Raw genomic sequence first — 26,956 nt, forward strand, 5'->3', positions numbered from 1 at the left:
TCTCTCTCTCTAAAGATTTAACCACCCAAATTGATGATTTATTACAGTGTCATGAGGCCATAGTGATAGAAGGTACAGTGAAATATACATGCAGATTTTTTATTATGTCAATTAATTATATTCATTTGACATACATGCGTAAAATATTACAAATATATTTTTTGTCATTTCAAATCTTACAATATGAAACAAGAATAGCAATATCTGATATTATAAAATAATAAAAATACAATGCCATATAATTGTATATCACTTAATTAAAATGTTAGTAAAAAAAAATCAAACAGACTTGAATTAGGTAGACTTCGTGTTATGCAAAATATTAAAAATAGATGTGTTAATATCTGTCATGCTTACAACAGATTCGCTAAGCAGGGTTTAAACTTTTTAATTTTCATAAAGTTCAGATATAATTACACTTCTTAAAAAAATGTGTTCAATAATACGAGGACCTGTAAATTGACCGTAATTATTATGCAAAAAACAGCCAGTCAACACAGAACCCATTTTATAGAGAAAAAGGCAGTTTTGTGTTAGGAATATTGATATAATTTTAGAATTTTCTAGTTACATGCATGCCCAACCTGCGGCCCAAATGAAAACTTTTTGCGGCCCAAGTCCCAATTCAAGTTTTCAACTTTCTATATATTGCATTTTGGTATTCATACAATAAAAAAAATCGTTCTCCTAAATTTACCACATTTATATTATATTTTGCGAAATTAGAACATTCTTGTTGTGCTGCGTGCTCTGTGTTTATGCTTATGACGGCTCCACTCAATCGGCGAGCGTATGGAGCCAGCAATACAATAGCGAGAGTGAGATGGCTATAAGAAATGACTTCTAGATTATTTATGTTTTCTGACTGTTATAACAATGAAATTAAATGAATTAAATCAGAAGCAACAAGGCTAAAATAAGCTAATACAGAATGTTATCAAGACTTTGACTTTTGACGGATTGACTAATAAGCACTGCGTAACTAAATTCAAGGTTTGTGAAAATCAATTACTGTCAAATTATTCAATCCATTTCCTTTTATTAAATGACTTTAATAGTGACCGTAAAGATTTTTAAAAATATTCTAATGAAGTCATAAAATTAATTAAAAAATTCGATACTAGATTCGCATTTATGCAAAAGTATAAGGAAATGTTCAAAATATTCTTGACTGCATTTTACGTGGAGGTGGAATCAGCGCCTCAAAATTTACAAATGGAACTAATTGAACTGCAATCAAGCATATAGTTAAAGTGCATGTTCGAAGGGAATAAGCTTGAGTTTTATCAGAAAATCATCCTCAAAGATAAATTTCTAAAATGATTGACAATGTCCATTACAGCAGAATTTGGGACTACATATCGCTGCGAATCGTTTTTTTTTTGAGATTAGAAATGTAATAATAAAGTGTTCTTATATCGGAATAATAAATTCTCAATAGAAACACGACCAATTAACTGTGATGCGCGTCGGCTAAATTACCAATTGATATGAAAAAGATATCAAACAATATAAAAAAAACAAGTGTCACATTAAATTATAAGGTAATAAAATAAAATATTTTGAATAATTTCTTTGTTTTATATTTTTTTATATGTGTGGCCTACCTATATATATATAATATTTTTTTGGCCCACAAAACGATTTAGGTTGGGTACCCCTGCTTAAGTATGTTATTTTGTTATCTTCTGCAAATCGAAGGTGGCATATTCTGCGATCTATGAAATTTTCTTTATGCATTTGTTTTTTTTATTATTAACCTCTCTGAATTATGGCAGATCATGTAAAACATGATATCTTATTTTGGTCCAAATTGTGAACAACTGGCTGCTTACTGCATGAGAACATTTAATTATTACTCATTGAAATTTACAGCTGATACTTTTAGGGATTGAAATAATTAAAAAAAAAACTTGTATTACACATTTGATGAAACATATAGATAACCCTAATATTATATAACGACAAAAGACACTTTAATGTGCATTGTGTGTTATACATTTTTAGAAACAAGTCGAGGAAAACAACCGTTTTTTTAAGATAAAGTGCATACTCCAACATAAGGTGCCACATGCACAAGGTGCGATGGGTGGTGATAAACATCGCTGCTATTTCTCAACCTGATTCCACAAGTTTCAAGATTAGGCAGCTCTTGGTCTTTGCATTTGTTGGTCCATCCATGCCACGCAGAAAATCCATGACGACTGAAGATTAGCTGGGCGCATTTCGATGCTTCGACGATTTTGCCATCTTCACGATTTAACTCTGGAAATATAAAATAAATATATTTAATTAAATACCTGCATTTTAAAGGCACAAAAAGTAATGGAATGGATAGTTTGATATTGGTTAATGTAGAACTAGGCAGAGTGTAAAAGTTCGTTTCGTTATATGTAGTTTTTAACGTTTTTCTGCCATCTACCAAAAGAACAATTTTTAATGTTTTCTGCCACATTGCACTCGTATAATTTACTGAACACAGTTGTATGATATACACGTATTTTTGAAGCCATAGTTACGTAATCAAATCACAGAGCACTCATATGTGAAATATTTTTTTTAAAATATACCTGCAATCTAAAACCACTTATTTATTATAGTATATCAAGTTTATTTATTAATTAGACTTGGTAACCATTTTAGTGTCACTATATTTGTATGAAAGGTGGATTTACTTTAATAATAATGTTTTTTGAAATATGGTCAATGTGGGGAAAGATACATCCTACAAGGTACAAGGTCTGAACAAAAACGAACCATAAGTGCGAATGAGACAGCATTCAGCACGCTTATATCTCCGCAATATGCGTTAGAGTAAGATTGAATTTCCAAGATGAATTAAATATTTTTTGGAAACGTCGCCGGAAAATATTGATATGAATGATTACATTCATTTAAAAACTGAGACCACGTGGTCCTGAAATTTATTGTTGTTGTATTTAATATAAAGTTAGTGGTAATTATTTTTAGTTAATTTACCAACTAAGTAGAAAATATGTTTAACTATGTTGTTTTTAAATTTGATAGTCGTTCTGAGAAACAACATGATAGTATTACGTTTCATAGTTAAGTTAATTATAATAAAATTCAGGGTCCACTGTGCGTTATACGCGAGAAACACGGTTTCATTTTGTCGAACAATAGCGACTTTCTTTATATTAAAACATAACTACTTCTATGATTATTACTCTGAGACTAGGTACCATGTCACTGCGTAAGTTAGTTCTGCAGCCGAAATGAGATAGGTATGCTCATAGACTAATATACTATAAACTGATATGCTGAACAAACGTAGAATATATACCTTTAGTTAAATGTTTCCCTACGTGGGGCGTACGCCCCACCGGGGCGCAATTTTAATGTTTTGGGGGACAATATGCAATTCATTAATATTTTGTACAATTTTTGTTAAAAAACGCATTTTCGAAAATATTTTTTTGATATTTCAACCATGATTTTCCGAGAAAATTACTTTTGCTATTCCATCATAATATTTAGTTGAATGCAGCGCTTTGGCGCTCTCAATGATTTGTTACTGAAAAAAAGAAATCGTTTTGATATCACAAACTGTGGAGATTTAAAATTAAAATTGAACAAAAATTAATACCTCCCATAAAAACTCTTTGCAGCTCACATCAAGCACAAGGATCGCACTAATTTTCTTTCGTGTTGTACATAATATACATATTTACTTACGAAAGTTAAATTAAAAATAGTATTGCCTATGTGCATTTTTTATTCAAAGCAATTCATTTTGTTCAGAATCTGTTAGTTAACTATGAAATTTATATAGGGGGGGGGGAGATTTTTGATGCGTTTAAATGTGGCGTGGCACACATAAGGTTGGGAAACACTGCTTTAGTTAGACGTTTACTTATATTTTTCGACATTAACAATAATATTTCTTTTCCAGTCACATGTATATACTGATCCCAAAATATGTTTAATAAAATAATTAGACTTTAGCGAATCCTTGATTTTTTTGATAGAGTAAACGGGAATGGGACGATTTGGCACCTCGAACTGGCCTCGGGCGATTGGCCTCCGGTTATTGGCCACCGGTACGATCGGACGCCGGTACAATCGGACGCCGGCCCAATTGGCCTCCGGGACGATCGGACGCTGGTACAATCGGGCGCCGGCCCAATTTGACACCGGCCCAACTGGCCGCTGGAAGATTGGACGCCGCACGGCTGAATAATATGCGCAAAGGAAAAGACCTACGTAACGACTTGGTAAAGAAAGTAGACGCAACACTTTAATATGCTTATATCTACTTAGGGGTTGTACCTAATACATTTTGTATTTTTGGTCACACAAAAGCCAATTTGTTGCATTTAAAAAATTTGCGGCGTCATTCTGTCAACGTGAAGATGTTTTTACTTCCTCAGATAATTCATAATTATCTGCTTTGTATGAGCTACCAAAATTTTTAATTTTGCTTATGTGTTCCTTTTTTCATGGCCACTCTTGTCTAGTCATATAAATTCGGTTAAAGCACACTTTGCACGTTTTTCACAAACCTCAGTTTAAGTAACTGCTCCTGAGACATTCTCAGTTATCAAAAAGCAATAAGACGAAATAATGTTCGCGCTTACGTAGTAGGTAGGTACAAGTTAATTTTCCTGAATCATCTTATATGAAAAGACATACATATTATCCTGAAAAACTATCGCGTTTGATATATTATATGCATTGAATTCTATTACCATTTCTTCAAATGAATGTGAACGCAAATTTTCAATTATTTAATGATTACCCCAATAAGCAGTGGCGCACCCAGTAATTATTATTGCGGGGGGCCCAAGGAGGAGAATGTAAATTAGTCCCATAGGCGTTTTTCTTCTTCACAGCCTAATTTATCGTTTATCGGTATTTTGTCTATTGCACTCGGCTCCACCATGGTTCCCACATCCTGAAACGGGCCCACAGGCTAGGATATTTAACGGGCCCCTTACCTACCGCTAAGATTAAAGGCAGTGTAAAACACTACATTAACGTTTTTCAAATTGTGTTTTAGCTCAATTAAGGGTACTTATACAGTGAATTTTTGGCGATTTCTAATACATCTACTTTAATAATAGAGCTGTCGAGTATCGACACGTAATATTTAAAAAATATATTGCACAATTATATAAGGGTAAGAGCTACTATTATGGGCCAGCTTCAATTATTGGCCACTTGCAGATAAAATCTAGTTTTTAAGATATTAAATCAACATTGCCATCTGGTAAGTTATTAAAAAATCTCGGCAATTTTTTCCCATTTGGTAAAACAGATAATTGTTACTTTTAGCATTATAAAACAACCTCAAAACCGTATTTGTATCTGACAGTTCGAGCGAAACCGTGAAATAAGTGCGATTTGTTGTAAATTGTACAAGGACATGGCTTCTGTTAAAAGGTATGTTAAACATTTAATATAATACAAAATTCTAATCCAATTGACAAGTATATATGCATTTGATTTATGTATACATCATTAGACATATATTTTGGAAAAAATAGGTGGGTAGGTATATTATGATGGTGGCCAATAATTGATTCCAAAATATGTCGATTTTTCTTTATCGGGCCTTGCTAATAATAGAATATGTGACTAATTAGTAAAGTATTACATTTATTTTTATTAGTTGAATAGTGTTTTAACAGTATTATTAATCATCTTTGTTTTTATTATATTTCTCTGACATTCGTAGATAAATGTTGGTTACCTGGCCCATAATTGTAGTTTTGATGGCCGATAATAGAAACTTTTTTCTTGATTCTTCCAGAATAAAAATGCATCAAAATAAACGAATGAAATATAGTCAAGAACTGAAGAATAAAAGAAGCAATAGAGTATTATATGAAAGACCATAGTGAAGAGTCTTTGCGTTCAGCAACAAGAAGATTTGAAATACCAAGAAGCACACTAAAATTCCTTCCGCAAAAATCCTCTACTGAAAAGTTTTGAATGCTGTTCCGACTGTGAGAAAATTTCAATGATTCTCATTTATCCTTTATGCTACGTCAAGATGTTTGTTAACTTTTATTAGCTAGGTATAAAATTTCTTTTGAATTTTTGAAATCAATATCCAACAAGCTCTACGTATTTAATTAAATATGCCTATCTCACTGTTACTCAATGTGAATGTGTTCTTTGTATTTTTAAGTAATATGTTACGTATGTCTAATAAAATGACGATAAAGTTGAATTAAGTACTTGATTGAACACTTAATAATGATGTGTGATCATAATATTACATATACTGTTTTTTAATTTTTGTTTAAATAATGTTATTACAGCAATTTCGGGGTGGCCAATAATTGCATCTTTTGGTGACCAATAATTGAAAAAAGTGGCCAATAATTGTAGATTTCTGCCTTTTTTTTGATTATTTTTTTTATGATGAAAAAATTTTTTTTTTTTAAATGTTTTGATAATTGATTATTATAAACAAATAAACAATTTAACAAATAATTTTTTTTATTTCACCTTCCTAATGATATCTGTCCACAAAAAATTAGCAAAGTTGAAAAAATCCTTAACTGGCCAGTAATTGTAGCTCTTCCCCTATAAGTAATTGAAAATGTTCATAGCCATGAAGTATATTAGCGCCGCAGGCGACTTTTTTTTACTATAAAAGCTACTTTATGATGCGTATTTATCTCACTTATCTGGTCAACTCGACACGCCGGGCTCCCCACAGCCCGGGCCCCCAGATTAGAGCCTTGTCAGCCCTCCCCAGCCATGAGCAACACCACTCCTGAATTCAGTTGGACACCGAGAATTTTTTGACAGTTCATTAGGGATTGGGTTTTTTAAATTTTGTTTGTTTTTTTCAAAATTTTTGTGCTAGAAATTAAAATCTAAGAAATTTTTCCAAAAAGGGTACTGGAAATTTATTACAAATCAATTTTTTGCCGTGTTTTTATTTGTCTAAGCCCAAAGGTATAGTTTATTGGCTTTCAATTTCAATATTTAAAATCATTTTGATAATTTTCATGTTTGGGGGGTGCCAGGGCTCCTTGCCCACCCCCCTTGGGTGCGCCACTGCCAATAAGAGCTTCTTTGAACACCAAAACAGTTTCGGGACTTTTGTTCATCAAACTCGTCGGACCACCTTTGACACTTTATGGTCCTTCAAAATACGTTGATCGGTGGTTACTCGGTGGAAGACATTCATCCATAAACTCTAAGAAAAAGAATCAAGACGATTGGCCAAACGAAAATTAGACTGAACTTTGGAAATCACTATGGCCCTCACAAAAGGGGGACTGACAAGGCTCTGGATTTGGGGGCCATGGAAATCACTACTTATATACTTTTATTCAAATATCTAAACTTATGATGTTTTTTCAATTTCATTTTTTACAATTTTAGTTGTTTATTTGTATATTATGATTGTTTGTTTTTTTTTATAAGCTTCTTGGCATAGGAAAAGTTGCTTTTAAATGATATTTGAATACAATTTTCCTTAGCAGGTAAGAAGTTTGGCAAGAAGTGAGTTCTAGCACCTTTGTTTTTTTTTAAACCTTCGGTAGGCATATTGACTTGGACACTAAAAACGTACCTATTGCGTAACGATTAGGTGACCAATCGATATAATTAGCATACTATTTAAATGTGGTTATTAAAAAGCAATTATCTAGTCAGCAGTCAATGTGTTAAGTAATTAACATACTTAATATATATTCATCGAAAATAAAATTGACACAATGTTTGTAAGTAACTACATAAAAAAAAATTACTTATAAAATATCTGCAAACTAAATAATGTCAAAATTAACTAGTAAAATTAATTTGGGATATACCTATTTAGATTTAAATAATTAGATCAGTCCTTATTTGGTTTTACTCTACCAGTTTCCAATATTTGTATAAGTAATCAGAAGTATTTACCTACCAAAAATAATCTCGACTGGCATATTTATACCTAGTCACAGATTAAAACTGGCACAACATAACTTGTTTGAGATGGTCCGAGACCACAGAAAGGAAAAAAAAATATTTCTGAATTCCCTGTCCGAGCTAATTCAGCCAGCATTGATGGCAGCCAGCATTGATATATTACTGGGTACCTGCGCGACTGACAGATGAGTTTCAAATAAACCCTGCAGTGTGCCTGCCTACTTATTATTATTACGTTTTGTGAATGCCAAACGAAATAAATTATCAACAAATTCGACGTACTGTTTTGAGTTCCAGCAGCTATTCAGATGTTAGATATATTTTCTTATAATGAGAATAAATTATTATTGTCAATGTTTTGGGCATATTTAATTATTTTCAAATACACAAAACCGGCTGTAATCTTCGAATTGTTCTAATAATGTATTGATAATATTTATATTTTTACTCAGGTAACCTAATCAATATTTTCTAAAAATGTGTTGTAAAATAGCCTATGACGCCATTTTTATGGAAAACATGTGTATGGTCTAATGATTCCATACCTAATTAATTATCTTCATTACTATGAGAATGTCAATAATTCACAGATTGTTATCACATGAAAATATCATTACACAATCTCTATATATATAAAAATCTCGTGTCACGATGTTTGTGGTCAAACTCCTCCGAAATGGCTCGACCGATTTTTATGATTTTTTTTATATATATTTGTTAGGTATGAGAATAGGTCAACAAGTATATTTCATATCGCAAGGTGATTAGGGTATCTCTATCCAGAAAAATTTTCTTTTATTTTTTTGACAATTTATTTTTTTGTATTTTTTTAATTATTTGGCATAAAAAATACCTATAAACCCAAATTTTCACTCTCCTACCCCCACCCTCCCATTTTTTAATCGCAATTTTATTATTTTTGTATGAACAAATTTAATCGTCGTTCGTATTTCAAACAGAACGAAATTATGTATGTTGTTGAATGACAGATGGTACTACGTCCGAGAAGAATTCAAGAGAAGCGTCGCGTCATTTTGACATTTCATTCGGCATATCACAATGCAGTGCGTGCAAAATTTTGTACGATTTATTTTAATTTATCTATTTTTATGTGCGTGTATTACAAACAAACAAACAAAAAGTGTAAAGCAACAAACATGCGAAATAGTAGAGCAGAAAGAACAGACGAACAAATCCAACAAGATAACAAAAACGTGCGTGTAAGCATGTCGCGATTGCGTGCACCCCAATCACAAGAGGCATGAGCTGAACAAAATCAACAACGACAATTGGAACGGAGCCAAGCGCGCCGGTTCGTAGTTAACACACGCAGACAAATGAGCGACAACGCCAACAAGTCCATCGAACATTTACATCCGCTTCGTTCCTTCGTTACGCATTCAAGTACGAGCCAGATATTGAATATTTCGCTCATCCGAAAGTGCTGATTGGTGCTATGGACAAAGAATGTCCCCATTGTCATGCGCTCAAATTCAAACATGAGTCAGCCGGGATGTGTTGCGCATCAGGAAAAGTGCAACTACCAGAAATTGAGATACCACCAGAACCATTGAACGGCTTGCTCATCGGCACGGTTCCAGATTCAAACCTGTTCCTGAAGTCCATTCGCGCTTTCAATCCATGCTTCCAAATGACTTCGTTCGGAGCAACAGAAATAGTTCACAATATTGCGGCAAATGGTCAACAATTCCATTCTACGTTCAAAATCAAAGGCCAAGTATACCACAAAGTAGGCTCATTGCTGCCAATGCCAAACGAACCACATAATTTTTTACAAATCTACTTCATGGGCGGTGAGGACATCAATCATGTGGATGCGCGTTATGGCTAGAATAGCCTCAATTCGCATAATGCCAGGCGCATCGTTGGCGAACTACACGCCCTGTTGAATGAGCACAATGAATTATTGAAATTCTTCAAAGCACACATGCACGAATTGCAAAGTGACAATCACGCTATTGTCATCAATCCTGATAAAACACCAGCTGGAGAGCACGTGCGTCGATTCAATGCGCATGTTGTTGACGACATTGCTGGAATCATGGTTGGCGACCGCACATCGACGCGAGAAATCGTGATTCAAAGAAGAAACAATAATCTGGAGTTCATCGCTGACACACACCGTTCATACGACGCTCTCCAATATCCGCTAATTTTCTGGAAGGGACAAGCCGGATATTGCATAAACATTAAACAACGAGATCCTGTCACAGGTAATTCATTCATTATGAACATCATTACTCATTTTGAATTGAGAAAATGAATGGTTGATGTTTTTTTGTTTTTATCGGCGGTCATCGTCTACAGTGCTCTATTTCTCTTTCTGTCATAGATCCCATCCCCACACACTTACGATACATTCGTTATTTTTTTATTTAACAACCAAAATATTCACTAGAAATAATTTATATGGCAGAACAACGTTTGCCGGATCAGCTAGTATTATTATAATATGTATATATTTTTTTAATATTACCATCAAATCCAAATTGTTATACAATCCAATCCATTCCAATTAAACTCACATATTAAGTAATTATTATAAGGTACTACCAGGTCGATGGTCTACGTATATTTTTATAATAATCTGAGAAAATATAAAAAAAATCCGATTGAAATAAAATGCAAAAAATATATATACCATTGTTTAAATAATAACTGTAATTATATCATCTGTTTTTAGATTCTATATTAATATATAATGATAGTGACATCTAGATAAGATGCGTCGAAGATTGTAAGAATAGATGGCTCTATGAAATCGAAACATTTGATGACATCCCCCTTAAATGACTTATACTTCCAATAAAGTTACCAATTCGCTTTGTCAACATAATATATAATCTAATATGTAGGTACCTTTCAAGTAGTTTACCTACTTATATTGTTTGTAATTTCATATACATCAAAATACTTATTTACGGCTTATGTATACATATAAAGTTCAATTTTAATAACATGAAATCGAGAAAACGCCGAAAGATATTGTTTTAACTAACCAATTCATTATTAATATTTGTTTTTTTATATGAATAGGATACACAATAAATTACTTAATTATGCACACCTCCAAGTTCTGACGAGGAAAGAATTCTTTTCTTTTTATAAACAGCATAAAGCATAAGTAATAACTATTATCAATCATAATAAAAATACGTTAAGCGCAAAATGTATTAGGTACGACCACTAAGTAGGTAGAAGCATATTAAAGTGTCGTGTCTACTTTCTCTACCAAGTCATTACGTAGGTCTTTTCCTTTGCGCATTTTATTCAGCCGTGCTGCGTCCAATCTCCCGGCGGCCAGTTGGGCCGGTGTCAAATTGGAACGGCGCCCGATTGTTGCGGAGACCAACTAGGCCGGCGTCCAATTGTACCGTCGGCCAATAACCGGAGGCCAATCTCGAGGAGGATTTCTCTACTTCTACTACACTGTATTAGACATGCATCGTTCGCGAACGTACGAATCTTTTTAAACGAATCTATAGCCAGCGAACGAATCGGTCCCGTGTCATCTGGCGCTTATGCAGTTCGTCTAGTTTGCGCAGTATAGGAAAAAACGAGGGTGTGAGGACACGTTGCCAGGCGAACTAACTAACTCGTTCGCCGCAAACTAGATCTGAGAGAGTGAGAGTGCAGTATAGGAAGAAACGAGGGTGTGAGGACGCGAAACACAAAATACACAATTGACCTAATCTGTCCGAACAAATCACTATTCGTAATTTACCTAATCTGTCAGAGTCCCTATTAAGTGACTCATTTCCCATGTGTACTATGATGGAGAAGTTGAGTCATCGAACTCGAAGGTCGAATTTTGACGATGGCCCCGAGTGAGACGACGCTAGGAATAATAAAGTTTTGCTTCGCTTGCACCCATCACCCAATGAGCGGGAAGCAAATCCTTGTTTTAATTGATATAGTAAACGACAGAGTACGCTAGCATGCTTACAAGCTCGATTACTCTACTTCTACTACACTGTATAATAGAGAAGTTTAGTTATCGAACTCGAAGGTCGAATTTTGACGATGGCCGCGAGTGAGACGACGCTAGAAATTATAAAATTTTGCTTCGATTGCACCCGTCACCCAATGAGCAAGAAGGAGAAAATCAATTATTGCCATATAATATGGCTACTAGGGTATTATAGCAGAGGTCATACTGTAGTGTAACCTTATCTTTCATAAACAATTTATCATGTTCAATCCCAGCCGTATTTTATGAGCCATCACGAAGTGGAGGTTGCATTAATAGTTTATTTACGAGGAATCGTCATTAATCATTCACTCAATCCGTAGATACTTTGCACCCGATCATATTGGAAAACAACATGCAATTTTTGGCTAACCGCGGGTACAAACCCGTGTCACACGGCTTCGTATTTATACAAATCAACATTAGACTATCCTCCACGTAACCTTGCCATTGTACACATTGACATAGATTTGTGTGTGTGCAACCGTAAAAATACATTAGTAAAAGCCGGGCACTCGATTGGTTTACACACGTACACCGTATAATTGGATAAGTAAATTCCAAGCACTCGATTGGCTTGTTCAGGTTTTCATTCAAAAAATCTATTCCAAATGGCAATGTTACGTGACGGAAACTCAATAAGCCAATGTGAGAGAAATAAAAATAAAAAGGTTAAGATAAATTGTTCAATTACCTTTACAGTCTACATGACAATCACCTCCAGCATGCCCGTGCGTGCACCAGTATCTGTCATTTATTTGAAATAATCCATAGTCTTTCGAGCCATCACTGTTCGCTGGTCCAACTACCGATGTTCTTCCACCACTCTCCGCTTCAACCAAGCACACCCCTGTGTATATAAGAATATAACGGATATAAAAATCACTTGCCAATGCCAAAAGAAATGGCGTATTTCAAAAAAACACTACCTTATTCTTAGGTCAATAATTATTATAAAGCAATCATTATTCATAAGATTTTTATCACACTTGAATGGTCAAAGACATAGCTTATAATAAATATCTTTAGAATCATCTTAAAATCTGTTAATCTTGCCGATTTTTTGAATAATAAAATGCCTAATTCTTGTCAAGTTTGGGATCACAGAGATTATCAATATAATTTTTTATCGTGAATATTTTACAAAAATTACCTCGTAATAAATTATGCTAATGGTTTTATAAATGCGTTTAAAAATTAATAAATGTAAAAAATCTTAACACCACTGCACAGTTATGTACCGAAATATGACTATATTCTAAAACATTAGAGCGAGAGGTTTAAAAGAATACTATTTTATGTAACAAAAATACTTTATGCAGTCATCAAATGTTTAAAATAACTATAAAGGATAATAAGGCTTCAAAATTATATAAATAGATTATCTACAACGTTTAAGGAGTGTCCAGGATCATGGTTTGAAAATACAATAAAAACTCAATTTTGACCTTCGACGAGCATGTCCCCCCTTAAGATGTTGAAACGCGACACCAAAAACAAATTGAAAAACAATATGACGTGTATTTGCACAAAACGCGAATCTTAGGCGATTGACTAATAACTTACGATTACTCAAAAAAGTATGTTACGAGTAATATCACCTATACTTTATGGTGGTTTATACGTACAAATAATTATTTTTATTTTAGATAGATAATGCCTATTAAAAAACGTATTAAATAATAGTACTTAAACAAAATCATTTTGAAATTGTATTGGGTAATTAAGATTTTTTCATTAGTCATAAAATTATATTGCCATATATTTTTTAAATTTTATTTACACAGTCATGTTCTGGAAAAAGTAATTGAATCTTTTTTGTACATGTAATAATAAGTAAACAATTTGAATGTAAAAACTATGATTTGAATTAAATTTGATATATATGTGATAAACTGATAAATACAACGGCTTGTAGGGAAGGTTTGTATCAAAGTATTAGCACTTATTGTAACAATTACAATAAATTGGTTGGAATTGTTGCAATAAGTGCTATGTTTTAACAGCACCTCTCTTGCTGCTGTTAAAATATAGCAATTATTGCAACAACTACAACCAACTTATTTTATGTATTACAATAAGTGCTAATACTTTGATACAAACCTACCCTAAAGCCGCGTTGACACGGTCCAAGTACGATCCAAGTACACTTAGACCGAGTGCCATCCAAGTACACTTAGACCGAGTGCCATCTAAGTGCATTCTTATGTGACATTTTCATACTAAATAATCCTATCCAAGCTACTTGGACCGCGTCCTGCTCACCCAAGTTAACTTGGATAGAAAAATTAGTATGAAGCTGTCACTTGGGTGGCACTCGATCCAAGTGTACTTGGATCATACTTGGACCGTGTCAACGCTGCTTAAGTTTGATAATATTTATCACTTTATCACTTTAGCGGTCGATAAGACAAGTATAGAATAGAAGCGATGGCTTTTTTATGTTATTGAAAAATATTACAATAATTATTAGTAAGAATGTACTTACAGTGTCGGAGAAAACCCTTTGGAAATCCTTGGTTTAATAGTGCTTTAGCTATAGCACACCTATCCAAGAGAATTCCATTTGAGCTATATGTTAAAAGAACCAAACACAGGACTAAGAATAGACACTTCATTTCGAACCAAAAGCTATCTACTGAATGCTGTATTGAAATTTTGATCCGAAATATATAATATATTCTTATGAACATGAGCAGTGGTGTAGTGCGTAGAGTATACGTTTTATAACTTTGCACTTTTTTTGCACTTTTTACTACACAGATACACCTGTTTGCCTGATTAACTCACATAAAATTAGATCAAATTTAATGATATTCACTTGTTTCAATAAATAAATAAATATACATTTTTTTACATACCTAATATTTATTATATTGTGTAAAAAAAATATTTTTAGAATAATATATTACATCATTTTCATCCTAGATCAGAGTGGAAAGTTATGAAGTATATTATACACACACTATTAATAATGTGCCGAATATTTCGCAAGAAAACAATCAATTCTTTCACATTTACATGACCAAAAATGTTTACAGAATACGAATTTATTTTACTTAAAGATGCAAAACAATGACATTTTATTGTTTTATCTACAATCCTTTATTGGCCATTTCATGAGGTTTGTTGACTTTTTTTGTTACGTTGCCAACCGTCCATCGGGAACATTATTTTCTGAATTTCGCGTCATCGAGCTAGTCCCCCTGATCGTATTCCACCCTACCACTGCCTTTCTTAGAATTTTGGACGATTTTTTTAATCTTATCAGCCAGTATAAATAATATTATCTCATATTATACATAAATATAATAATTCGACTGCCTCGTGAAGTAACACACTAACTAAAAAATGTGAACTGTTCAGGAGAGCAAAAAACCACCACAACAAAAACCACAAAACCACATAAAATGTGTAGCAAAAACCGTTTACATTATGCAAATGACATTTTAGTTAGTTAGTTTAGTTAGTTACATATTTAAATTACGAATCATATTATAAGTATATACTCATCTTTATCGTGATATTAATTTAAGAAATAATAATTAAAATAAGTTTTTCCACGTTATAATATTTGAGTACTAAAATATTATACCTAGATTGAGTGTAATTTTGCCTGTATTTATTTTTTAACATTCACACAGGTACAGGTGTTGTTGCACGTAACTTTTTTAGCATGGATATACATGCTTTTGTCTTGACCTCCCGGGCGGATTCGTTACGAAAAATCCCACAGGCGTAACAAAAAATTAAGTCACAAAAGTAGCGCAGACTCCAGTCGGCTACAAACAGCGCTTCGGGTATGACGTGTAAACCGGCGCCCCGCAATTTATTTTGTTTTTTTCGAATTTGGACAACCAGCATTCAGAGAATCAGTAGGCAAAGCATGTTCCATGTTTAATAATTTTAGTCGTCAGGGTTTAAGTATTTTTAATGAGCTTTAACATATTTTTAAGAAGTTCTATTGACGTTTTCAAAGACCTGCTAGCAAGACATGGTGTTTCATCACGGTAACAACTGCACACATTTGTAAAATTGTTTTCACCGATAAATAATATATCGCACAAAGAAAAGGTAGAAATTCACAAATATCAAACTAATAATTGTAGCAGCAATACAATTTATTAGAAGGCAATCGCAAAAATGATGCTTAGGTGTCAATATAATTATTGTTTAACACAGTTATATAAATAGGTATATATTCGTGCAACTATCGTTCATATATTATTTGATGTAAATCTACAACCAAATAACACCACCTCGGTATATCTTTTTCGGTTCATCGATATAAATTTTGGTAAATGTGGCGCAGATGCCGTCATGAGATTGTATATCTATCTTTTTTGAACCTAACCTAACCTAATCTAACCTAATCTGACCTAACCTGACCTAACATAACCTAATCTACCCCAACCTAATATTACCTACCTAATATAATCTTAGTTTGTGATAATGATGAATCAAAATGTATGAGCATTTCAAATTTTAAATGAACAATAATTATTGGATCGAAAAACCTATGCGCCGACAGAAAATGGTACCTATTTATTTTAATTGTCTACATGGATATAAACTATTTTCGTAAAAAAAAATCATAAAAGCTCATGCGGCACAATTACCTAAGTTTTAATTAACGTCACTTTTTAAATAGGTAGGTACTTACTTATAGTTTTATTTGAATCTGAAAGTAGGTACATACCTAATACATACTTATATTTTACCAAAATACCTACCTTTTGTTTAAGATCATTAAACCTAATTTTCTTGGTGTTTGTATTCTTTTACGATTAATTAGTTACAATAGTATATTGATACGTGAAGACTACTTTTTCCTTAGTGCAAATCGATCATTTGAGAGTTGTAGTTGATTTGTGAATATCATCCATTTCTGATGTGACGAACATCTTTTTAAATGTTGTCAGCGCTTTGTGAAATCAGTCTATTTAATTGTGCGAATATATATTCCCCAATTAAATATAATTATACCTACATATTTAATAAACTCTAGCCTTATATTATTATTTTTCAATAAATTAAAAATAAAATATATTTTTGGTTTCAATTCATGAAAATAATTAAGTATACGTTAATTAGTATAAATTATACCCAATTCACTCCGTTTACTATTTGTATATTGAATTTTTTCCCCCCATTATTTAATAATATACTAATAAAATGACACAATTTTTGCGACACATTGAAATATATTTAAATAGGTGATTTTTTAAAACTCTATATATCTATAAATCTAGTATATCTGTACATACCAGAGAACACAGAAATAATGGGAACTGAAATACCTAATGGGTGTGAAGAAACTGGCAACTGATCTCTCAAGGATTTCTCACACAGCAGACAAAAAGGTAGGCATTCGTCGTGCACAGCAGGTATAAACCAAATTTTAAAAAATCCTCCGAATACTGACGTTTTTTTATTTTTGATTTTGGTTGTTCACTCATTTTGCTAAAATAATACAGGGCCTTGGCCAAACTTGTAGCCATAATATTATGAAGTAGCTGTCAAACGTCAAACTTCGATAATCAGTATTGCCAGTATACAAAAATGTATGCATTAAAAATGCAAACAAAGAAAAACTTACAAAATACCACAATACAATATTATACTCCTGCACAGTTTGTGTTTATAGATAATTATTGAAATTGTAATGGGTTTCATTCTATTTTAAGTACAATTTGCGTTTATTTCAATTTTGTACATCTCAGGCATTTTTTGTATGACCGATGAGTATTCCCCTTTATATGTGAAATGCCGACGTGTCTCATCTCTGAAACGTGGTGCCCCACCTCTGAGGCGTCATGTGGGAAACACTGATCTAGGGTATCTAATATTTATTTTATCATTCCGATGCGGCATGTTTGCACCGTCGAGTCACGCGCATTCTACCTGTAACCGTTTGTGGTTTCGACAGCTCGCAGTAAACACCTTTAGGTGACCCTAAATTCCTGGTGAGACTCAAAGTCTCGAGTATATGGTACCTGAAAAAGTGTAGTATTCCGCGAGTCAAGCACTGAGAAGCTATAGGTCAGGGTTGGCGAATTACATCAAACATTTCGGTCCAACAATTTGTCAACGGTCAACTGTCTTTTATTTCCGGTCCTAATCTCTTGATTAAAAGTGCAATAAGTACTACATAAAAATTGCGTTTTATTAAATAAAAACAACAATAGGTCAACTGTCTGCCAGAATTACTACTACTAGCTTCACTAAGTTTTTGTTTCTTATTTGATGCAGTCATTTTTGTGGGTAGACATGAAATTGTTTGTTAAAATGCTTACGGGCCCTTTTAATTATTTTTTTAATTAACGTGTTAATTTGCATTTGAAAAACAATTAGCAAAAACACAATTTTGTGCAGCCCGTAAGCATTGGGTCAATGTATTAATTAGTTTGTTTTTTTACGCACAAATTGATACCAAAATTGCTCCGATCAGATGAGGCGTTCTCTCGCTACAGTGGTCTTAATCATTGTAAATCAATAAAAAATAGAGGTTCGCGGCGCGGCATTCTCTGCTTTTTTTTTCGACCATGTCCGATTCTAATAGGATCATATGGGCCTCCACAGAGTAGAGGTTTGTATTGACAGATTTTGTTTTTACGAGAAATGGATGTCAGCCACTTGCTCAACCTTCAAGGTCCATACCCTGACTCACAAATAAATTGAAAAACAATATGTGTACTTGCCAGACCCAGGATTCGAACCGGAGACCCACGGCGTGATAGTCCAACGCTTAAGCCGCGCGGCCACCGTAGGCGTACTGATGAGGTTAGTGCGATAATATTATATGACGCATAAAGTCTAACGAACGAAATATACGATAATTATATATTTACATTAAACGTAATGCTTATTTTTGAGTATTTGCATGCTATTTTTCATACAATCCGATATTCTGTCATTTATTATTGTTATTGGTTTTTTGATGACTAAACCCCACTGCCTAGCTAGTCGTTGAGCCACCAATGCCTACATGGCTTTGTAATACCTACTTAATTTTTTCTCTAAATTAACATTTAATGGTAACATAAATTATAATAATAATACTATGAGAGTTATTGTGCAAATCATCGTATTAAAATTGGAAAATCAGGGATAACAAAAAAATGTTTCATGGATTCGATTTGACAAAAACAATCTATTTCATAATATATATTATATATCGAAAAAATGCAATAAGAAACTGCTGTCATCGTGACTATTTTTTTTATTAATTTATGTTACAAAGTCATATTATTGTTGAAACTTGACCTTTTGTGACCATTGACCACAATACAAAATGTTTGTGGTCAAACGTGAAAAATGTCAAGATATGATTAATATTTATTTATAATCATGATATGTACCTACCTACCATTTATTTTATTTTTAAAAATATGTGCTTTTAATATAAAAATAGAAATAAATATTATGTGAGTGGTATGACTCCTTTATGGAAGTCATTTATGGATGAAAGTCATGATATCATCCACAAGGTCCACTCTTCTTCAACAGTGGTTTGTCAAATAAATTTATAATAACAAAAAACAATTTGCGAAAAAACCGTTTAAATGAGGTTAAATAATAATTCTGTTTAATTTAAGAAACGACTCTAAAATATTTCAAATATGGATGTTAGAGTTTGGTTGTACTGGTAAAAATATTGTTATAGATATGTTTACTTTATACAATATTGCTATGCGGTAATGTTGATATGTTGTTACCTACTTTATTATATATAATCAATTGGAAATCAAATGACAAATTGTAATATTTTTAGATAAACGATAATATGCTGTCATCATCAGATTCCGCAGCTAGAGAGGTCAGGTAAGTTTCCTTGGCATTTGGCTGTCCATCCTGTCCACGCGGAGAATCCATGGATATCGAAGATTACTTTGGTACAGGCGCATGCAACTGTTATATCATCAGTTTCTAAACCTTAAACAATATCAAACAGTGATTTATTTATGCTGTTAAAATAAATGGTTTTTGGTCATTTGATGTGGTTATACTCTGAATCTAAATGATCAATGAATAAATAACATATAAATTCAGCAGATACGGGACTTTTGCTCACAATCCTTGAATTAGGGGATGTATATTCGGTTACATGTAAGTTGTACGTATGCAGTTCATCGTGTGACACTTATTCGTGCGCCGCAGTACGTAAAACATGAGTTCGTATAACATTTTATCAAATGACGAGTTCTACATTGAACATTTCACCGTGGAATACATTTGTACGTATCTTAGAAAATACGGCAATAGTTTGCAAATAGTACGGTTCCAATTAGATTAACCCTAACCTAATCTAACTTAACCTAGTAAAGACATCTCCACATGTTGTAACATACGTACAAATATTCTCCACGTTGAAATGTTGAACGAAGAACTCGTCATTTGATTAAATGTTAGACGAACTCATGTTTCACGTACTGCAGCGCACGAATAAGTGTACTGCGGTGAACTGTTCAAGTACAAATTTCTGGATAGGTGTATATTCTACCAATACTCAACTTTGAGCGCTGTTGCAGAATACAATAATTCTGAGGAATTTTATTGAAATAATAATAAATTATGTAAGTGAGACTATTGCAAATTTAGTCTATCTAACGTTATTATACCTAGTCAATTCGTAGATACAACCTTTATCACCAATATGATCATGCACTTATATTAAATCTTTTCGTTAATAAATAAGTTTTAATAATTATTGATTTACAGTATAGGTATATTAAAATATAATTTAATTATACATTAACTTATTAAGGCTATACGTCAGTTGAGGCATGGTCTAAAAATATCGTGGCTAAGCGATGCGCGGATTGAGCAAATGACGCGTGCCGAACGAAATATAATTTGTCATATAAATCCAAAATGCGCCCAGCTAATGTTCTGTTTATTGTTTTATTAGTACCTAACAATAATAATATATTCATAGACATGTTTTCTTTTTCAAGTAAATGGGTAACGTTTTTTAGTCATCTTTACACGATATAAGGCTTAATAACCCCGTCGCCATCACGAAAAAAATTGACGTGCTCACAGCTTGACGTTCGCTCTCCGATTGCCAGCGAGTCCAAAATTTTGTCGCACCTATAGTTGAAAATTATTTGCCGTTTCACTGATGTACCGTCTTAATGGATGGAGCATGCAGCTAATCATAGATATATGGGTTTGCTTATACAAATTGTATCCTTTCTCAGACAGATAAATAATTAGGCCTATAATCCAATAAAGGTTATAATTTGAAAATCGACCTTCATATCAATACAGAATTATTATACTATTCTTATAATGTGGTTGCACTTTTTTTTTTTTTTTAATTCGGTTAGGTACATGTTCAAACACGTGAGTTAATATGATCTTACTCCCTACTTCATTTATCGTTTGTTAATTTATGACTACGGCCGTATGTTGTAGCTTAGCCACTGGGAAATGCCAATAGAAATGGCGTATTTCAAAAAAATACTACCTTATTATTAGGTCAATAATTATTATAAATATAATTCGTAGAATGTTTATCACAGTTGAATGGTGAAAGACTAAGTTTATAATCAGTATCTTTAAAATTATCTTTAAATGTGTAAATCTTGCCCATTTTTTGAATAATAAAATTTCTAATTCTTGTCAAATTTGGGATCACAGAGATTATCAATATATTTTTTTATTGAAAATATTTCATCATAATAATGTCGACATAAATTTTACTAATGGTTTTATAAATGCTTTTAAAAATTAATGAATATAAAAAATCTTAACACCACTTCACATGGACGTACTGAAATATGACTATAATTATTCTAAAACATTAGAGCGAGAAGTTTAAAAGAATACTATTTTATGTAATAAAAATACTTAATGCATTCATCAAATGCTTAAAATAAATATAAATGATAATAAGGCTTCAAAATTATAAAAATATATTATCTACAACGTCCACGGAATGTCCAGGATCATGCTCTTTAAATTACATAAAAGCTCCATTTTGACGTACGCTGAGCATGTGGGCCGTTAAGAGTCGGACAAGCAAATCCAGAGAACCGCAATTTGTCAAACCCTAGTCTAAGATGTCCTTGAATCCATACAGATTTTACTCTGCGCATGTGCCTTAGTATAATATAAGTTAATAGCAGTAATCTATTATAGTATTACTTACTTGAACACGGTATATTACACACTCCTCCAGCACTTCCGACTCTGCACCAATATCGGTCATTGATCTGGAATAATCCATGGTCATATGATCCATCCCAGTTTGGTCCACCAACAGCCGCTGTGTTTCGTGAACTTTCAGATTCTACCAAACAGACCCCTGGAATACAAATATTTAAACATGTTGTAGGTAATACAGCGATCTCAGAATGCCCACCCTCTTACCCTTTCCCTTAAATTAGCAGAATTGATTTCGGCGACCTTCTTAGGCGACATTTTATTAAATTAGTTACCTAATAAAAATGTGTATTATTTAAAATTATAATTTATTTAAATTAACAATTTATTTAAGCACCATTAAAACTGAGTTTCTCTCCCACGCTAAGAGTAAATCTTCAAACGTCAAGGTGATATATTGAGGATTAACTATTTTAGTAATTATTTAAAAATAAAAAGGTAGAAATTTTTGGAGCATCCCAAAGAGTATCAACTCCTGCATCATTCAAAGAATGGTTTGAGTTTAGCACTTCATCTATGTTTGGTAGGCATCGCTTACATTCAGTAACGGGTGGCAGAAAAAGAATCATTGTAAGCATCGATATATTGTTACTAATTAGTAACAATGTGTTTATTTTTCTAAAGAAAGTATTAAAAATTAATGTTAAATAATAAACAATGTGTGTTATTTTCTTACAATCTGCAAGACTTTCCCTAGAGAAATCGTGTGCCAGAAGTTCCTTTGCCAATTCGCATCGTGTGAACACTCTTGCAGATGAAAACTGCAAAGAAATAACTAAGAATGCAGAAACCACTAAACACTTCATTTTTGCTAGGTTTTCAGATAAAGTATTGAAAAATTATGAAATTACTTTTTCAATTCTCATTATTTTATATGCGTTTTATTTCATAATCAAAACTAATTACTCGTCATTTGATATGAGCTGTAAATCTAGAATATAGATAACTAACGGATTAAGATAACGAATTACATAAGATGCACTGGGATAAATAAATAATATTTTTATCAAGACATTCTGTTATAATCCAAGTGATAATCCAGATTGATAAGTTGTTAAATTCTGGTACAAAAATATAATAATATTTATTATAAATAAATTATCTCAATTATTATATTGCAGGCACCTGCTTATTTTTGTGTAAAAATTGAGATTGTGAAATTTGGTATACGATGATTGATTACGAAAATTATGTATTCATTGATCCGAGTGGCGTGAAACCCAATTTAGGGCTTAGACATATGGCGCTGCAAGCAATGTAATAATGCAATGAAGTAAGTAATAATGTAATGAGTAATGTAGTAATGTAACAAGTAATAATGCAATGCACAACTAGCATACAAAACTGACTGACTGACAGAACTGACTTTCCAGCAGTGTGCAAAGGTCCATACGATACCGTGTGTTTTGTACACATAGACGTATTTAGATGTGCGAGCCGGTTAACAATGCCGCGTCAAGTGGGGGTGTTGGGGTACACACCACTCAGATGTCAGATTTCAGAAGGCGAAGAAACTTACAATAATTATTACTTGTATAATGGTATCGAAATAACTTTTCATACAAAACAGAATTAGCTAAAAATGAATTCAATTCTACTTAAAGATGACTAAAAGTATTAAAAAATGCATTGGCATCGTGTTTTGATATATTCTAAATGTTTCAAATGTCTAGCTAGTCGGGAAGCTAGTTAAAAATCGATTGCAAATTTGTACCGGACAACAACCTAAGAAAAACGTTGTTAAAAATATACCACAGCGCGCCATTGTTAAAGAATTGTGATATTTTTTTCATATGGCTCACGTAATCTCAGTCAGTCTAATGATTTTTGATGCGTATAAATGTTTGGAAAAATACGAGACCATCGCTCAATTTTATGTCGTTAGTAAGTTTTAAAATTTCATCGGATCAGTGTGTCTTTATAATTTGTGAGTACCTATTGATACCGGGAAGAATGGGTGGAGAACTCACATTTATGCTGGCGGCGTTCTTCACGAGTATCACCTTGATTGAGGGTTGTGTGGACATCAGGACATAATTATAACACAGAAACTTCGATTCAAAACCTCCGCGCAGAGGATATATTTAATCACACTAAATTATACAAGCGTGGGCTGTAATAACATTAGGGTGGACATCGATTAGTTTACATCATTAATTACACTTAAAAAAGCCTTAGATTTAGTTATCGCACAGTCGTCACATTGGAGCACGTGTTTGGGCGCATTAGCGGAATTGACGCCAGAGCGTTTTATCGAAGACGCGATGCGTGATTTCGAGGTGGTTATAGGAGTTATTATTAAGCCGATAATGGGAAAAGAGATTCACTGATTTACAACGCCGAGAAAAGCGCGGTATTTTTCGCGTGGAAGAACACCGCCCGGCTTTGCCGAGCGCGCAGCCCGTGGCACACGGCTCCTTTTGCTTTCCCCGCGCAATCTCCACTGTCTCCTTTATCTGCCACGAACCTACGGGTGGTGAGACAGGAGGGAGGGGCAGAGGAATGAAACAACTTACGGTAAATTTTTGTTTGTCTCCCGGCAAGTTACCATTTCCTAGTAGCTGGGCTTAGGTACTCGCCCTTTTTGCCGCTGTTGAAATGTACTGTGATGATGTTATTTCGTAAATCAGGGGTGGTGAACCCTAATTCGAAGGCGTTTGATTAGGTTGCGGATCTGTGATTTGAAACTGCGGGCCAGGGGTTTTTTCGTCTGGTGACACTATTCATCAGTAGACATATGGTTTTATCATCTTATTTCCCAGCGATTATCATCTTAAAGCACAACGATGATTTGTTACTCTCAACTTTTAATACTAGCAAAGCATTGAATGTTATTGACATAAATCATGTTTTATGAAAATTTGTTTTTTTTTTATCAATATACACTTAAAAGGTTTATCAGTTGATCCTAAGTGCGGTCTCTTATCATTTATCAATTTTATCATTGTTATTATTATAACGTGAATAAAATAGCTACAAACCATGGGTAGGTATTTTATATTAATATAAGTATTATATTATATTTGTGATCGTTTACGATTTGAAGACTGCTGACTATTAAATTATAATAAATTATACCAATCACAGGGCTACAACTACGATACAAAATGTGTGCATACATACAAATAGTGTGAATATTAAGTGATGCAGCCTAATGCCAGCGCTCCATTGGCGAGCCAAAAGTCCGAGGACAATAAATCATCCGATCTGTCTATGCTCTGCTACTGATCAACGAACGAATAAAAAAGTCGAGTCAAAGTTGCGATTATCGTAATGTCTTCCTATAATTAAATTTTGTGTTATTTATATGTAGACTTGCATAGAATAAGATAGCAATGAAAACAACACAAGTTTTACGTTTTCTTTTACGAATTTCATAAATACAAAAAAAAATGATAAAACTTTTATTTTCTAATGTGTAAATTAACAAATTAATCAATGACAATGTTCAAAACATTTACAGATTTTTTTCGGTCCAAATTATCGCGGATTAATGTCAAATCGAATTTGCATAGTGATCGACGGACAAAATCTGGCAACTCGGAGAGTAAAATTTGAAATCCAACGAGCCTGGTCTGTGGATTAAAAAGTCCGCAGATCTGGGGTGCTCCACGCGAAAAAAAAGTCCAAAGACTGTTAATCGTCTGTGCCAATGGAGCGCCGGCTTAACATGACGTGTGCAATTTTACGTATATACATAGGTAATGTTTTCAATAATTACATACATATTATTATTATTATTATTATTATTATTATTGTATCTTTGTTAATCTGTTTAATATATTTTAATTTCGTGACCTAAATAATCAAAAGTTTAAGAAATACTTAGCTGTTTATGATATTATCATCATGAATAGTTTATATAAATACATTTTTTATCTGTTCTTAGTAAATGCATTTATATAAGCACAACTGTTTAAACAATTGTTTGTTAGTGCTGATATTATTCCGAAATATAATATCATAACGTTGAACGTTAGCCTGTGCCAACATTCTAATATTTGCTTTACCATCATCTTGGATTACCAGTTAGACATGCTATCATTAAGCTCCAGAGTCTAAGTAAAAGGTCGAAAGGTATTTTTATATATCAACACTTTGGTGAAAGAGTAATTTATGAATTTATGCGAATTTCAAAAACAATTAGCATTAGCTTTCACATGAAATTAAATGTAGGTACCTATGTTCTATCATTTTCCTCCATTTTGGTAAGTGAAAACACAAGCTGTCACTTTTATTTTGTTGTCTGGTTTTTCGTCTAGATTCGGGATGTGGAGGTGAACAAATAACACACCGGAATTGTTTTGGAAACGGCAAGGTATATTTAAGTTAATATTATATAATAGTTATATTTTTAATAATTTATTTTACGGATGACAAAATTCGCGTGTTTACTGTTTGGCTGTTGCAACATATTACCCGCCATCTTGTGTTTCGCTTTCAACGAGAGCCGTTGTCGAAAAACGGCAAAAGTGCAATATTTCAACGGTCATAATCTACGGCATTGCCGGCTCGGATATCTTATTATTATTTATTTTCGTAATCAGCGCTTTACTATTTGTTGGATTTGATACCGATTCGGGCCTCTCCAGATACAAAAAGACATCCCCAAATGGGGACCATATGGGGGTGTCACAGTACCTATATCTAGAAAATATTTTGTGACTGATATTGATAAAGTTGGAAATGAAATTTTGCGAATTAGATAAAAACTCAAGTACACAACAGAATAGCGGATGATCCAATTAATTATAAATGAAAAGATTAATAGTTTTAAAATCATGAGATGCTCTAGCCTTCTAAGTTTTTTTTAAAAATCCATCTACCTATATAGAATGTAGAAAAAAATATAAGTCCGAAAATACAATTTTTCATAAAACGTTTATCTATTACATATTTGGG

General features: G+C 33.0%; 2 protein-coding genes across 2 annotated transcripts; both read right to left on the bottom strand.

Moving 5' to 3' along the window:
- Positions 1 to 91: 91 nt before the first annotated feature.
- Positions 92 to 14,518, bottom strand: LOC147063904 (lysozyme-like). The gene is made up of 3 exons (XM_085958700.1): positions 14,373 to 14,518; positions 12,579 to 12,734; positions 92 to 2,265 (listed from the first exon to the last, which is right to left on the bottom strand). The coding sequence occupies exons 1-3, from the start codon at positions 14,500 to 14,502 to the stop codon at positions 2,036 to 2,038; spliced, it is 516 nt and encodes a 171-aa protein (XP_085814826.1). The 5' UTR covers positions 14,503 to 14,518; the 3' UTR covers positions 92 to 2,035.
- Positions 14,519 to 19,089: 4,571 nt separating this feature from the next.
- LOC147063905 (lysozyme-like) lies at positions 19,090 to 22,951 on the bottom strand. Its single transcript, XM_085958699.1, has 3 exons — positions 22,731 to 22,951; positions 22,041 to 22,196; positions 19,090 to 19,819 (listed from the first exon to the last, which is right to left on the bottom strand). The coding sequence occupies exons 1-3, from the start codon at positions 22,858 to 22,860 to the stop codon at positions 19,683 to 19,685; spliced, it is 423 nt and encodes a 140-aa protein (XP_085814825.1). The 5' UTR covers positions 22,861 to 22,951; the 3' UTR covers positions 19,090 to 19,682.
- Positions 22,952 to 26,956: the final 4,005 nt, after the last annotated feature.

The sequence above is a fragment of the Rhyacophila brunnea genome, unplaced genomic scaffold, assembly GCF_057557595.1.
Source record: "Rhyacophila brunnea isolate RB1 unplaced genomic scaffold, BYU_Rbru_1.0 scaffold_8, whole genome shotgun sequence".
Classification (NCBI taxonomy): domain Eukaryota; kingdom Metazoa; phylum Arthropoda; class Insecta; order Trichoptera; family Rhyacophilidae; genus Rhyacophila; species Rhyacophila brunnea.